Consider the following 15,433-nt stretch of genomic DNA (forward strand, 5'->3'; position numbering starts at 1 on the left):
AAGCATATATAGACTTTGCTTCTTTGTGTTCTGACAGTGCCCCAGGCCAGGTGATTTACTGACTTATACATGACTTTGCAGTGGGAGGGGAGAAGCTGGCTGTTCATTGGATTCCTTCTTCAGTCTTGAAGCTCATTAAGTTCTATAATATGTTCCAGGATGCACTTATTCTGTATCAGCCCCCTCTGCTTCTCCTCAGAACTTAATATGCCCCCTCAGTGTTCAGAATTGGGTCTTCCTTTTTTTACAGATCTTTCACTTTATTATGTTATTGTGGAGTTTTTTTTCCCCTACTGTTATTTAGGGAGAGGTTGTATTTGTTGGCTTTTTTTTTTTTTTTTTTTTAAAGATTTTATTTATTTATTTGAGAGAGAGAGTGTGAGAGAGAGCATGAGCGAGGAGAAGGTCAGAGAGCGAAGCAGACTCCCCATGGAGCTGGGAGCCTGATGTGGGACTCGATCCCGGGACTCCAGGATCACGCCCTGAGCCGAAGGCAGTCGTCCAACCAACTGCGCCACCCAGGCGTCCCGGCTTTTTCTTAACCTTCCACATTTCTCCCTTTCTCCCAAGTAACTTTTAGCTACCTGATCTTTCCTATTTGAGGTTTAGAAGGTATTTCTCAAACTTTCTCCATGTTCCTGACTCTCTTTAGTTTCTTTATTTTCTGTGAATGTATTGAAACAAATCTTTATGTATTTTTCCCTGGATAATTCTCCCTCAGAACCATGTTTCTCAACTATTTCTTGTTCATTAGCTACATTGCTAGTGCTCAAGAATGGAAAGGAGCATTGTGCACACGTGTGTGTGTGTGTGTGTGTGTGTGTGTGTTTTGAAGGAGTTTATGGGGAAGAAACATCATCCAGCTTCATATCTAACAAGCTGCCTCAGGACTCCCTCACTCTACCCACAGTGCCTTTAGTTCTAGGGCGCATCCACCTCTAGCCTTTGGTTCTCCCCCAACAAAAGTAAGCAAGTGGCCCAGGTAAGAGGTCACAGGTAAAATTTTTAGCACACCCCAAAGACATAGGGCTTTTATATAGTGAATTAAAGTAGGTTTATGCCAGGTACCTGGGTGGTGGCTCAGTCAGTTAAGCATCTACCTACAGTTCAGGACATGATCTCAGGGTCCTGGAATCCAGTCCCACATTGGGCTCCCTGTTTGGCAGGGAGTCTGCATCTCCCTCTCTCTCTCTCTCTCTCTCCCTCCCTGCTGCTCCTCCTGCTTGTGTGCTCACTCTCTGTCAAATGAATAAATTAATAAAATATTAAATAATAAAATTTTAAAAAATAATAAGTAAAGTAGGTTTATTCCATCCAGTAGAAGACTTGGGTCAGCAGCTATAGGACAGGTCACTTCTCACTCTTCTACTCTACCTCCCCTCCAGTGGCTTCTCCAGGCTCAGAGTCCAGGGCACTTGAATGGAGGGGGCATGTACACTTCTTCCCTACTCTGTCCTGCCTGCCTCTCCGCAATATGAACCTGATCCTGCATTCCCAGCTGGTCTCCCAGCCCCACCGCCACCCTTCATTGTTTCAAGCACAAGATCATATTCTGGGCTCCTCAGAATCCCCTCATTTACTTCCAGAGATGACTACACTCTGCTGTGAACCCAGAAAGTGTGTTTCAGTTTCAGTGTCCCCACTTGGTTAGGTCCATATTTTGTGGCTTGATGTTATCACACATTTTCTTATTTCAGTAAAGATCCCAATATCTTCCCAATTTTTCCCCCATTTCTTGTGCATGTTAGGGAGGAAACTTCAAATGCACCATTTCTCTGCCACCTTTTGCTAAAGTTTCCTTGGCTAATGAATGTCTGCAGGATTATAAGGGAACTGCTAAATATTTGGTTTCTAACTACATCTCATGTGTGTACCATGGGTGGGAGAGATTCCAAACACCCCAGGGATAGGGTTGACAGTAAAGAGAAGGAAGTCACTGAAACAAAACAGAGACTTTTCTTTTGGAATATTCCAGTTGAGACAACACTGAGGTCACTGACAGTTTTCAACAAATTTTCAGCAAAGGGTAAAGGCTCTTATGCATTTAACCACTGAGGATACTTACCTTCTTTGATGTAGAGATACTTTAATCATAGCATTTGAGGTTGGTCGAGAAGTGAAACTTGGAAAATGATTTAAGCTTCAACGCTTCATTTTATTTCAAATGAAAACTGTTTCTCCCCTTCACATCGTGGAGATACTTATTCCTTCCTACCCTGCCAACTTTGACCGATCATTTCTGACAAAACATTGTACACCTTCCCTAAACCTCTGAGGTGACTTGTACTGCTGGTCTAGAGCTGTGGCCTGCCTCCCCTTTCTGCCCCTCTGCTACATAGTACTTCTTCTCCTAGGCATCCTTCAGAACATATATGAAGGAACTCTCAAAATTGCAAAGCACCAGATACGTACAAGACATACATCTTACTACTGTGATGCCTTCCTCTGTCTGGATCCCTAACAATAGACATTTGAGAAGCTAGATCTGGATCAATGAAATAAAATTGAGAGATGGGCAAGGAGAGCCTGCCACTTATCAAATTAGAAAGTAACAAAAATTGAAGTACAAATCGCACCCTCTTTAATCTGTCACTGTTGACCAAGTTTTACCATGTGAAAGATTCTGTATATGCTAGGCAGTAAGAACTGAAGGGGGAAAAGAGAGTTCCATATCCAGGGAACAACTCTTCAAGCAGACCGTTTGGTTGCTCCACCTGTTTCAGGGGCCCTTGTTCTGCTCAGTGCATACCCACACTACCCCCTGGGGCGCTAATGACCAGAGAAGCATCCTAACTGCAGGCCTTTGCTCAGTGCCTCTAGGAGGCTGGGGGCCAAGGTCATTGGCAGACTTCTGGGTTTTACTTTTACAGAACTTTTCTCAGCGAAACCAGGAGAACTGTTGCTTATCCCTGTTGGCCAAATGGCTAATTAGCATCACTGTGCGCCTGGACTAGAAAACGCCCTACTGTGAGCTGGTTGAGACTCAGATTTGTCAGTAATTAATATCAGAGAACACGGGGAGTGCATGCCCCCAGGGCAGCACAACACTGCAAAACTGGCTTTTGCCCCCACAGGTTTCCTTTGTGTCAGACTAACTTTCTAGAAATCCACCTCTGTGAGATCAGGACTTTAATTTGATGAGAGAAAGCGAAAAGAGAAGAAGAATGGGTCAAGTTATCACCAAGGCCACTCAGGCCCAGTTGTTTCCAAGGTTCGTCTTGCTGGGCCAAGTTGAGTTTGCCTCAGATTTGACCTTACCCCTTGTCATCCTGATTTTCACCCAGATTTTCTTTCATCTGTGCTCTCCCAATGGCATTTCCTTCACCCTCACAGCTTAGCTCCTTCTTTCCTCCTCCCAGAAAGGCAAGACTGAGGCAATAAAATCTCTCCTCAATGGCCACTGTGGTTGGTTGAAACAGACTTGCTCAGAAGGGAGGCCGTGGTGCCAGAGGTCCCCACAGAGAAGCCCACGCCTCACTCCCTCGTAGTCCAGCAGCGGTACATCCTGCAGCTGGACACACAGGACACAGAGGACTGTTCTGTCTGAGGGCTGCTGCTCACCCCAGAGCAGACCCGGATGGGGATTCTCAGTCCTACCTCCAGTGCAAGGATTAGGCTGTGCCATCACCTAAGAAGTGATTGCTTGATTGCTGGAGGCTGATTTTAGAGTTCTCTGCTCAAGCACTTCACAGCTAAGCAAACTGTCAGCTAGTCCCTTAAAAAGTTGAGCCTAAGAAGATAGAAGATGAGGATTAAAACCACATATATTAATTGTCCTTTAAATAAATCAAAAGGTGACTTTTTTCATAGGTTTGGTGGCAAAAGATGGGGGCAGGGGGATGGATTCCAAGACAGTTTTCCACTCGCTCATTCATCCACCTGCCTCCCTCCGGTCCAGCAAACTTCTCTTGTCTCTCAGCAGTTCTTAGACCCTTGGAGCTTCTGATTCTTCCCCAGATAGTCATACCAAGTTATTTTCTCAGGACCAATTAAGATCACATTTTTAAGCCAATTCAAGTGTCTCTTTCTCTGCTATAATGAAGTTGCTCATTGATCCTAATTCTTGTAATTAGACCATAAATATGTTATCTTATCGCATTGCTTCAGTGTTCTGAGAAAGCTTTTTACTTTCTGGAAGACAAAGACTAATGGTCAGAGTCTGGCTTATTTCTCAAGAGGCAGTGGGTCCCCTAGCCACCCCTCTCCCCACTCCGTAGTAAATACTTGTTATACACATCCAGAGACCCTACACTTTTGACATGCTGCCTTCTTGATGCTGTTGGAATTGTTGGCTGTTATCACAGTGAAGGGCAATTAACACAGCTTTCAGTTCAGGTTTTGGTTGGGAGATCTAAGGGAACCCTGAGGGCTGAACACCTTTTTGTTTCCATAGAACAGCGGTAGGCATGTAAACATTTGCTTCTGGCTCCAAATGTGCCCTCTCTAGCTGGCAGTTTTCCCCATGGTGGTTCCATAACATCCCCCAAGATGCAGCCTGACACCCTCAACTCCCAAGGACTGTGTAGTGGGCTTCATGCACACAACATCAGCACTCATTCTGATTGGTCAGACACAAAGGAAGGTGAACAAAATGTTTGAACACTGTAAGCCCCATCCACTTCTTAATTATAGACCTATCGTCAGCATTTTCCACTATCTTTGTATCATGGTCTCACAAAGGACTCATGGTATTAGTTTAAAGACATTTTCCTCCTTATTTGGGAACTGACAGCACCTGTGTAACTCACCTAACAGGTGTATAGTCTGACAGTGATCAAATGCCAGTAATTGACAGAACAAAGATATGATGACGGAAAAACAGATGGCTCTGGTCTCTCATTCATCAGAAAGCAATAGATGTCAGCACCCATACAGGGCCCTTCCAGCCCACACTGTCACTGTGTGACTCACCAGCAGGAAGGATCTGCTGAAATAGCCAGTACAACTCCAAGGCTAAACCCAGGTCCAGGAGGGGGAGGCGCTGTCTCAGTACCAGCTCTGCTTTGACCAACCCGTGGCTGGTTCCATTCCTTATGTTTGCTGACTTGGCTAGCAGGCAAGCAAGCAGAAGTTCTTCCAGTTGGAGAACTAGAAATCTGAACAGGAAATCTTAAGCATATTTTTCTTGTTTGGTTGCTCATTTCCCAGAAAGACTGAGACCCAGAGCTTTATGCATGATGGACACTCAAATATTTGTGTAGAATATTTGTGAGAAGTAACAGGTACTAGAGGTCTTTCCTCTAAATCAAGCAATGTGCTTCAGGATGTGTTGTTTCTCTTGCAAGGCAGGTCTTTTAATTTGTGCCTTCTTGGTGCTTTGGGCCTATTATCTCCTGCTCCCACTGGCTGACACCAGCTCCATCCAAAGCAGGGAATAGACACAGATTACACAGATTTCAAAACAATTTGAGGACAGAGAAGGGGTCAAATTCAATTTGGATGACAGAAAAACTTCTCAGAAATGCTTCAAGAGAAGAACAGAGCTATGAAGTGTATTATTATATTGCCTTAACCAGGTTTAAGAACCAGGGTCCCTGTGGAAAGACCATTGTACACCACTGGTCAGTGTTCAGGGAAAGATGGGGAAGGGAGAAGTGCTTGTAATCTTGCTGAGCCCAGGATCCCAGGATGTCCAGTAGAGTAATCCATGGGGAGATGGCCTGAAGCGTTTTAGGAAAGAGGCCTCGTCCACCATGCACGGGGCCAGCATGGTGACACCACTTCTAAATGGACTTCTTTGTTTCTAGGCAACGTCCTGCCCTTGGAGAATGTCTGGCCTCACTGGCAGCTGCCATCCCAGTGGCGTTCCTGGAGCCCACGCTTAATCGCTACAATCCACTCTCGGTCTTCAACACCAAAACCCCCAGGGAGAGGTCTAGTAAGTATCTTCCCTCAGAGGTCACCAACCCATGTGTTGAGAGGAGAGCAGCGAGGAAGGAAGGTCACCCAGGCAGGGAAGAGCAGCCTTGCAGCGCTTTTGGTTTATATACTCTGAGAGGGGGCCAGCAGGTCAAATCTAGGGTCCATGTTGTATGTCTCCATATTACTGGAAAAATGGACACAGGCAAGTTATTTGTTATCACTAGACGTTGGGACTTTGGGACTCTTCTGTACAATGAGACAGTGTGGTTGATTTCTATCCTAAAGACTTAGGCTCTCTAGTCTGCCCTGGGCCTTAAGTCCCCTTCTGCACGTGGGGACATGACTTCTTTATTAGTTCCCTCTGAGTGTCATCATAAGGGGCACATGTGCACTAGTAACCTAACTGTACTTTCTAAGTCCAGGGAGTGACTGTGTTTCCAAGTATGATAACCATATGTGGTCTATCATTTTAAAAAAGAAAACAGAAAAACACCAACCTCTTATACTGTTGGTGGGAATGCAAGTTGGTGCAGCTACTCTGGAAAACAGTATGGAGATTCCTCAAGACATTAAAAATAGAGCTACCCTATGACCCAGCAATTGCACTACTAAGTATTTACCCCAAAGACACAGGTGTAGTAAAAAGAAGGCCATATGCACCCCAATGTTCATAGCAACAGTGTCCACAATAGCCAAACTGTGGAAGGTCCCAGATGCCCTTAAACAGACGAATAGATTAAGAATGTGTGGTTCATATATACAATGGAATATTACTCACCCATCAGAAAGGGTGAATACCTACCATTTACATCAACGTAGGCGGAACTGGAGGTTATTGGGCTAAGTGAACTAAGTCAGTCAGAGAAAGACAATTGTCATGTGATTTCACTCATATTTGGAGTACAAGAAATAGTGCAGAGGATCATAGGGGAAGAGGGAAAACTGTATGGGAAGAAATCAGAGAGAGAGACAAACCATGAAAGATTCTGGACTCTGGGGAACAAATTGAGGTTTACAGAAGGGAGTGGGGTGGGGGATGTGGTAACCAGGGGTGATGGACATTAAGGAGGGCATGTGATGCAATGAGCACTGGGTGTTATATACAACTAATGAATCATTGAACAATATATCAGAAATTAATGATGTACTATATGTTGGCTAATTGAATTTAAATTTTAAAAGGTGGGAAAAAAACACCACCAGAAAGGATTGAAATTGTATAAGAAAGAGAAGTTAACAGGAGTATTAACATACTAAATTCTAGAACATCAGTAGGCATACTATGGCTATGGGCCTAATCTGGGCTGCTGCCTATTTTTGTAAATAGTGTTTTATTGGAATATGGTCTCACTTACTCATTTACATGTTGTCTGTGACTGCTTCAGCATTACATAGGAGAGGAAAAGTAATTTTCTCTCTACTCTTCATTGTTGTTGGCTGAGACCCCCCCCACCCAACAAAACAGATTAATAGGAGAAAAAAATATATATACACTTGAGTACTTATAGAAGCTCACAAAGATATGAAACTCAAGGGTGAGTCCCTCCTATGTGGATAAATTGTGATCCTACTGGAAGTCAATGGAATAGAAGAGAGGAGCTTCAAACAAGGGAGCTTGAATCATGCTTGGACTCCAACTAGAAAGAACTATAATGATTTGATGTAACATGAAGCAGAAATTACCATACCATGGGACTAATCAATATTAAGGAAGAAAAAAGTACACTAAATCATTTCAAACCAGAACCTGTTCTATTCAGAACCAATATTCTCTGAAAATATTGATAGACACTAATAGTAGATGTTACTGTCTATCAATATTTTCAGAGAATATTGGTTCTTAGTATTGATTAGTCCCATGGTGTGGTAATTTCTGGCACACTCCTCTGTCACCTTCTTTTTTCCATGTAAGAATGTAGAGCACTAAGCCACAATGGCTTTATTCCTACCTGCTTCTCATTATTTCAGATAAAGAAGCACATTGCCCCCAGAAATGCTGACCAGGACAATTTAGACAAGGCCACTTAATGAAGTTCTGGTCCCAATCGCGAATAAATACAGTGGAGACTAGTGTTCTCAAAGTTAGTCAGGAAAGAGATATTGCCCAGTTTCTGCAGCTTGCCAGAGTCTCCTGTGACTTCTCTAAGTTAAATTCCCACCCCCTCTCAGCTGCCCCTCACCCTTTCTCCCCTAGCAGAAATCTATCTCTAACCTTGTTTTTCTCTGCCCTTTCCTGATACTGTATGAGTCACATCTTGCAGCTCGCACGGGAGCTGAGCAACTGAGCAGACTCTGGTTGAGAAAGAGCTGTGACATCCGTAGACATAGGCCAGCCCAAGTGTTGCTCCACAGCTCCAAAGGGACATGGGCCCAATGAAGACAGTGCTAGATATTTATCCATTTATTCTGCTCCGGCTGTGATTGAGGAGATCTTGTGTCTCTGTCTGACCAGTGTGTAGAGCTGTGCCTTGGGAAATGGACCTCCTCTGCTCTTGAGCTCATAGATGTACAATAGCAGGCAGAATGAGGACTTGAGAAAGATGGGGGAAGCCCTAGATGAGCTTTGGGAAAGAAGGGCACAACACTGTCCCATTGTTCTTCTCAAGGGCTATTAGAAATATGTTCCTTCTTACTTCATGTACTTTACCTTTATTTAACAAGACATATCCATAAATGAAAAATAAGTATCAATCACTGCATACTCCACAGGGAAGAAAAGAGAGAAGAATGTGATTAGAGACGACATAGTTTTTCATCCATCAGTGACACACTGTGGGGTGTGCCTAAGTCCCCTGAGCCCATGGTTTCCATCATTCAGTTAATCAACAGAGGGAGCACTGACCATGTATGTGGCTCTTGAAAAGTAGAGTGTACATGAATATGTATTCTGGCATAATCGGGTTTTCCTGGAGCCAGAGGATGACTGATGGCTTAATGGACTCTAAGAAGGTAGACTTCATTCATTAAACAAAGTGAGTGGCCTGAGGGACCAAGATGAAGGAGGGGTGTGTAGGGTGACAAATGATGTGAGCCTTTAGTTTAGAAATATAATATGAGCTGACTTATCAAGGGTTCAGTCCATCGGACATTTTTATTAATTGACAGTTGGTGTTTTGCCAGCAGTTACTCATATTAGTAACTGTGCTATAAGACCCTGGAGCATTTTCTGATTCATCCAGAAATTATGAAGATAATCCTAGAAAAGGCTTAATACTGGGTATCTTCTAGGTATTCAAAATTAGTTAACCCTCTGGTTACACATGGCAGTGGTCTGTTAATTAGATATTAAATAAGATAACCTAGTCTCCAGCCAGTTTATTTCCAGACCCTTATTGAATAGCCCTCCAGAAAGAGCAGGAGGTCCAGTTCCCATGTCAGCTGGCTGCCTACACAAAGAGGTGGTACCCTCTGATGCCTCCTTTTTGGGGAAGGGCTGCTTGGTAAAGAAAATTGAACTTGAGAACCTTACGCAGTGGTTCTCAAACTCTAGCATACATCAGAATCATGCAGAAGGCTTATTAAGACAAAGATTGCTGAGTCCCTACCCCTAGAGTTTCTAACTTAGCAAAGCTGGATTCCGGTCCTAATGAGTTTCCCAGGTGATACTGCTGCTACTGGTGGGAGGACCGCAGTTTGGGAACCACTGATGTAGGTGAGAGGACAGTGTGTTCAAATGATAACCCCAACAGTCTTGTGTTGGATTCCAACAGGACTCAGCTGAGGCTGTGTTTCAGGTACATAACTCAGCAGCCTTCATCCTATGGGTTTATTATGTGGCGTTTGAAGCATAAAACACCATCTGAATCACAAATGTTTCTTTCACTCAAGGACCAATTACCTATAAATAACTTTTAAAGGTCATTACAATGATTCCAGGGCAGCACCCTGAAGCAACTCTTTTCTTAGGTAGGAGAGAAAAGTGTTCATGGTGATGTATTGTCTGTGTGACATGTAAAACACAGACACACACACACATACACACACACAATTGATTATCTGAGAGCAAACAGCTGTGAGCTTCAGCTGCATCCATGGCCGTTGGCACTGGTCTGTGTGCTGGGTTTCAAGACAGAAGTCTTGACTTCTCTGTCTACAACTCCTGGTATGCATAAATTGGTTTTGTTTGGGAGGCTCCTGCAGACCCCCATTTCAATGCCCCCCACCGATGGTGGTTCTGCTACAAGGTACAGGCTAGATGGTCTTTGCCTGGGATACACATTGGGAGTAGACCACATCTGACCCACAGAATTCCCTTCCCCTGTAAATCAAAGGAGCATCCCATTCTTTGGCTTTCATGCTATGAATCCTTTGAATTGTCTGGATTTTAAAGGACATTGGTTCCCTCATGCCTTCCACTTTAGTGACAGCAGCAGGAGGTCACGGCTAGCCAAAGAACATGGGGCCTGCCCCATAGTAGGGAGGCTCCTGTGTGTCCTTTGCTTGCAACTATACGTGCCATCCAACACACCTGCTGGTTTCAGCCACAGACCCGTCGTCTCCAAGCCAGCCAGCCAGCCTTGCTCCACATTTCCGCTCCAGGAAATACAATCAAGGGAGAAACCAAAACCAGTGTTCCTAAAGGCCACAGAATTTGCTGTGACCTCTCTTATTTATTAACCCTTCAATGGCCACATACCTAAAATCTTGAGGAGGGAGACTTCTAGCCCACAACGACCCCAGTGGCACAAGGCCTACAGGTATAACCCAGTTCACAAAAGATAACATTTTATCTGAGGTCTTCTGCTTTGTCCTTAGAAATCCATGAGAACTTTGTATTTTTCTCCAAATATCAGAAATATTTTCCTCAAGTCATCTAGTGAAACTGATGTTCCAGAAAAGTGTTCCACATTTGCTTATGGCTTCTCAGATTCCCTGGCCCCCTGCTTTGGCCACATGTGAGAAGTTTGGCCTGCAGGTAGAGTTTGCCTATGATCCCTGTCCAGGTCCGGGTTGACCCAACCCAGGCAGATGGGGGCAGGGGACAGGGGTTAGAGGAGACAGAGCTCTGGGCCTGTGCTTCTTTCAGAGTCCTTGTAATCTTCTTCTCCATCAGGAACCTTGGGATGCTGCTGGTGTCTCCTCCTATCTTGTCCTGTCCTTTCACTTAAGTGGAACAGGACACGTAGCCCCTGGCTGCTGTTTGCGATTCTTGTATCCAACAACCTTCCTTGGTTTCATGTTGAACTTCATCTGTCACTGCGTTGACCTGTCTGTCCATGGCCTGTGAAGTGACCACAGTCTTCAGTGAGAGGAAAAGATGGGGTTTACTCACTCTTCCTTGCACAGAAGCCTTCACAAACAAAAAGGTTCAGGTGCCTGACAGGTGGCCTTAGCACCTGTCACCTCATGAGTAACTTCTGTGGTAAATGCAGACATTAACACAAGTGTAATTGTTTTCTCCCCCAAAATCTCAATCAGATGGAAAGTAATGTTGTCTCTGGTCCAGCTGAAGGAATATTTGATGAGAGTGGTTTCTTTTCTTTTTCCAAACAGTACAGAGATCCAGGTGACTGAACTATAAGGTTTTACCTAAACACAGAGTAGGTGCTTTTCTCCATCTAGTATCACCTTTTCTGCCATGCGTGTGGTAAGACAGAAAGGGAAAATCCAAGAGATAGGCTGCATTTCAGGGAAGTCTTAGGAGGTGTCTCTCACCTGTATCTGTTATGCTCCTTTGGCCTTAAGTTGAAGCGTTTTAATCAAGTATGGCTTCCAGGAAGCCAACCCAGCCTCTGGAAGCTGTCATCTTTACACAGACACCTGGAGGACAGAAGCTCCCCCACATCCAGTGCTCACTCAATTGAGGCTTGAGGGTGACTGCTTAATGTCTAAAAGACCAGAGGAAGGGTAGGACGGATAGAATGGGTTGCATTATTTGTGCTTTTGAATTCCTGTGCCTGTGTTCTCCCTGTACCCCCTTGGTCAGTTCTGGGCATGCCGGACACAGTGGAAGAGATGTGTCCTGACATCCCGCAGCTGGAAGGCCTGATGAAGGAGATCAGCGACCTGGCTGAGTCAGGAGCCCGGTACACAGAGATGCCCCACGTCATCGAGGTGATCTTGCCCATGCTCTGCAACTACCTGTCCTACTGGTGGGAGCGGGGGCCTGAGCACCTGCCCCCCAGCACAGGGCCCTGGTGCACCAAGGTCACATCTGAACACCTCAGTGTCATCCTGGGAAACATTCTGAAAATCATCAACAACAACCTGGGCATCGATGAGGCTTCCTGGATGAAACGTATCGCAGGTACCACAAATGCCTCTTCTCCCCACCCCACCTGTTCCCCCAGGCCTGCATTCTCTTTTCATCTCTCAGTCCATCTCTAAACTAGTCTCCCTCCCCCTCTTAGTTAGTTCCCAGGAAAAAGTTACCCCCCTAGAGAGCCTCCTGGAGCAAATGCTCCCATCTCCTCCCAGCTCAGCCAGGTCCCTCACATCTCCAGGAAGCCCTACTCCATACACTCTGCTTGGCTCAGATGTTCATTGCTTTATTCGCTTTTGGTACTTAAGTGTCTTGTTTGTTCTTTGAGTAATAACTGTCCATAGTTTCCCCATAAGTGCTCCTGTGTGTTCCATACACGTATTAGACTCACTCCATTCTGGGCTGTACTGCAAGTCGCCACCATTTGTATTTCATGTTATACTTTCTAAGACACTCCCTAAGTTAGGTTCCCAACAGCATCATTTTGGGTTTTTTGGGTTTTCATTTCAGTATTCCTCTAGATCTCCTTGCATGCAGTAGTCTCTTAATGAATTTTGTTACCTGATTTTCTATTCGTGAAGCAACCCTAAAAGAAAGAAAAAGAAAAAGGAAAGACCTCAAAAAGGAATGACCACACTTCCCACAGTCAGGAAATCATGAATATTTAGTGTCTTCTGTGTCAAAGCAGAGTCCAAGGGGACAAAAGCCAAGGCAAGGTCATTTTTTTGATGGACCCACAGCATGTAGACAACTCTGTGGTAGCCATTCACCCACGCCACCCCCTGGACCAGGAAACACTGGGGCTGCACCAAAGGGAGCTATTAGCCCAACCCTAGATATTTACCTTCCTGGATAAATGAGGAGGTATTCCTCTGCAAGACCAGGGAAGAAAAGTTTCCACCCCCTTCCTGTCTCTGCAATGAACTGAGCTCAGAATGATAAATATTCTAGGTGCTCATAGCTACTAGATAGCGCAGGCCTCTGTGAACATATGAGTAAATAAAATTGACGTTCCTTTCTTACCTATTAGCCCAAGAATATTGCCAAGAAAATAGCCCAAGAAAAACCCCAAGACACTTTGTTAAGAAGCTCTACTTTGTAGTTCATAAGGGATTCAGGGAAGGAAGGAGCAGGAAGGACGGGCTCCCTCAGCTCCCTAGAGGGGCAGAGAAGGGCGATGGCCTAGCTCAAAAGGCACAGGGGGCAAGTGGACTCACCCTGTTATTCCACAGGGTATCCCGGTCTCAGGGGCCACCTAATTGCTGGTACTGAAACAAAGTCGATTTTAAGTTGTAAGCCCAACTCACCCACATCTGGAATAGCCTTTCTGATTCTGGGGCGTGAGCAGAAGCATGCCTCAGGGCCAGGTGGGTGTTTGGCTTCTTGGATAGTGCCCCTCTGCAGGTAGCTGCCTCCACCTCCTCCTTCTACAGTGATCGTTGCTGAAGGGAAAAAATAAGGCAGTGAGATTTAAACAAAACAAAACAAAACAGTGCCAGATGTAGGCTATTTCCAACTGAAATACCCCCCAGCTAAAGAAACTGTGAAAGGCACAAAACATAGAGCATGTTGGCAGTAGTTCGTGGCTCTTATCAATTTTATTTCACTTAATTTTTTAATAATTACTCTGATTCTGATCTTTATGATCAAGTAGACCAAGGGGATACTCCGTTTAAGAAACAGGGTGAGGTGTATAGGTAGGTATTCTCTTGAAGAGGGCCAGAATCCCAGTCCCAAACCCCGCTGATTGTTGTGTCTGCCCTTTGACTGCCGGTGGCCAACCCAGCCTCTCTCTCGGTCGTTATACCGATGATTGTTTGTCCTCTTCAGGGCCCAGAGGAGCCTCCAGGCAGTGAGGTAGCAGTTCTCAAGCATTGGGGGACTGAGAACTGTGGTTGGATTAGTGTATTTTTAACAGCAGATTTTTCTGTACAGTAACCAGAAACCATAGTACTAAGTGCCAACTCTTGGCTCAGCCCAGTGCTGCTTATTGGGAGGGAAAAAGGCTCCATTCAAGGAATTTATAATCTAGCTAGTGAGCCCAAACTAGACAAACATCCTGAAACTAGGTGATGAGGAGCTAGGAGGTGTGGCCAACACCATGCATGCATGAGGAGTGCTGGGGCGGCCGGGCTCCCTGCGGCCCAGACAAGCAGAACAGGAGTAGGGAACCTGCCCCTGACTTGTGGCTTTGTGAGAGGGAAATAAGTGCCTAGGGGACAATTAAGGAAGGGAACAGGACAGGGCTGTCCTGAGTCCACGGAATGTCACAGCCTTGCCTTTCAGTCTCCCTAATTTCCTTTTTATCCATTGCCCTAATGTGTGAAATGAGGGGAAGGCCTTTTGTTTGCCGACGCAGTGTATGCCCAGCCGATCATCAGCAAAGCCCGGCCAGACCTGCTGAAAAGCCACTTCATCCCAACTCTGGAGAAGCTGAAGAAAAAGGCGGTAAAGACCGTGCAGGAGGAGGAGCAGCTGAAAGCCGACACCAAGGGAGACACTCAGGAGGCGGAGCTCCTCATCCTGGACGAGTTTGCGGTCCTCTGCAGAGACCTCTACGCCTTCTACCCCATGCTGATCCGTTATGTGGACAACAACAGGTACTTGGGAGAGCTGGGGCCGCCTGTCCACAGGATGGAAACGTGGTGTTGGGTTGGGTTATAGGCGAAGTGGGGAGGTCACAGCGGCCACCATCAGTCACCCCTCCCCCTCCAACAAAGTCGCTGGTGAAGGACTTCTGGACAGTGCTTTGCTTGGCCAGTTATTCTGTATGGTCAGTGCTGAGGCCACACCTTCATCTTCACATGCTACCGTAGGTCAGAGGGAGTTGGTCAAACAGGGCCTGCAGTGACCCGCTTCTTCCCCTCTCAGCAGAGCTCTGTCATGTGTTCATTCAACAGAGGTTACCGTGTGTCAGGCACTGTTCTTAGGCATTGGGGGAGGGAGGCATGAACACAGCAAACATGTTTAGCCTAAGGGCTTTTATCATGGCAGGGAAGTGGGGCACACAGACAAAAAACAAAATAAGAACTTGAATACTTACTGATACACTTTCCTCACGTAAGTAAATTATGCAAAGCAAGGTAAGGAGAATTAGGAGTGCCAGAGTGGGGTGGAGTCACAGGCTTAAATAGAACATTAACTGAGAAACAGTATTTGAGCAAAGACCTGAAAGACAGGAAGTAGGGAACCATGCAGGATTATATTCCCAGGAAGAGGAGACATGTGGGGTCAGCCCTGTGGAAGGAAATTGTTAGGGTGTTCAGAGGATCGTCAGAGGCCAGGGTAGCTGGAGGAGAGTGAGGAGTAGGGAGAGTGGTAGGAGATGTCAGAAAAACAACATGGACCAGGACCTCGGAGGCCACTGGG

General features: G+C 45.5%; 1 protein-coding gene across 1 annotated transcript in view; it reads left to right on the top strand.

Moving 5' to 3' along the window:
• RYR3 (ryanodine receptor 3) overlaps positions 1-15,433 on the top strand; it is a 515,475-nt gene that overhangs the window by 437,240 nt on the left and 62,802 nt on the right. Inside the window, 3 exon segments of the mRNA XM_044230143.1 lie at positions 5,748-5,878; positions 11,789-12,109; positions 14,424-14,664. Of these exon segments, the coding sequence (XP_044086078.1) occupies positions 5,748-5,878; positions 11,789-12,109; positions 14,424-14,664 (693 nt within the window).

Source organism: Neovison vison, chromosome 13, assembly GCF_020171115.1.
Source record: "Neovison vison isolate M4711 chromosome 13, ASM_NN_V1, whole genome shotgun sequence".
Lineage (NCBI taxonomy): Eukaryota > Metazoa > Chordata > Mammalia > Carnivora > Mustelidae > Neogale > Neogale vison.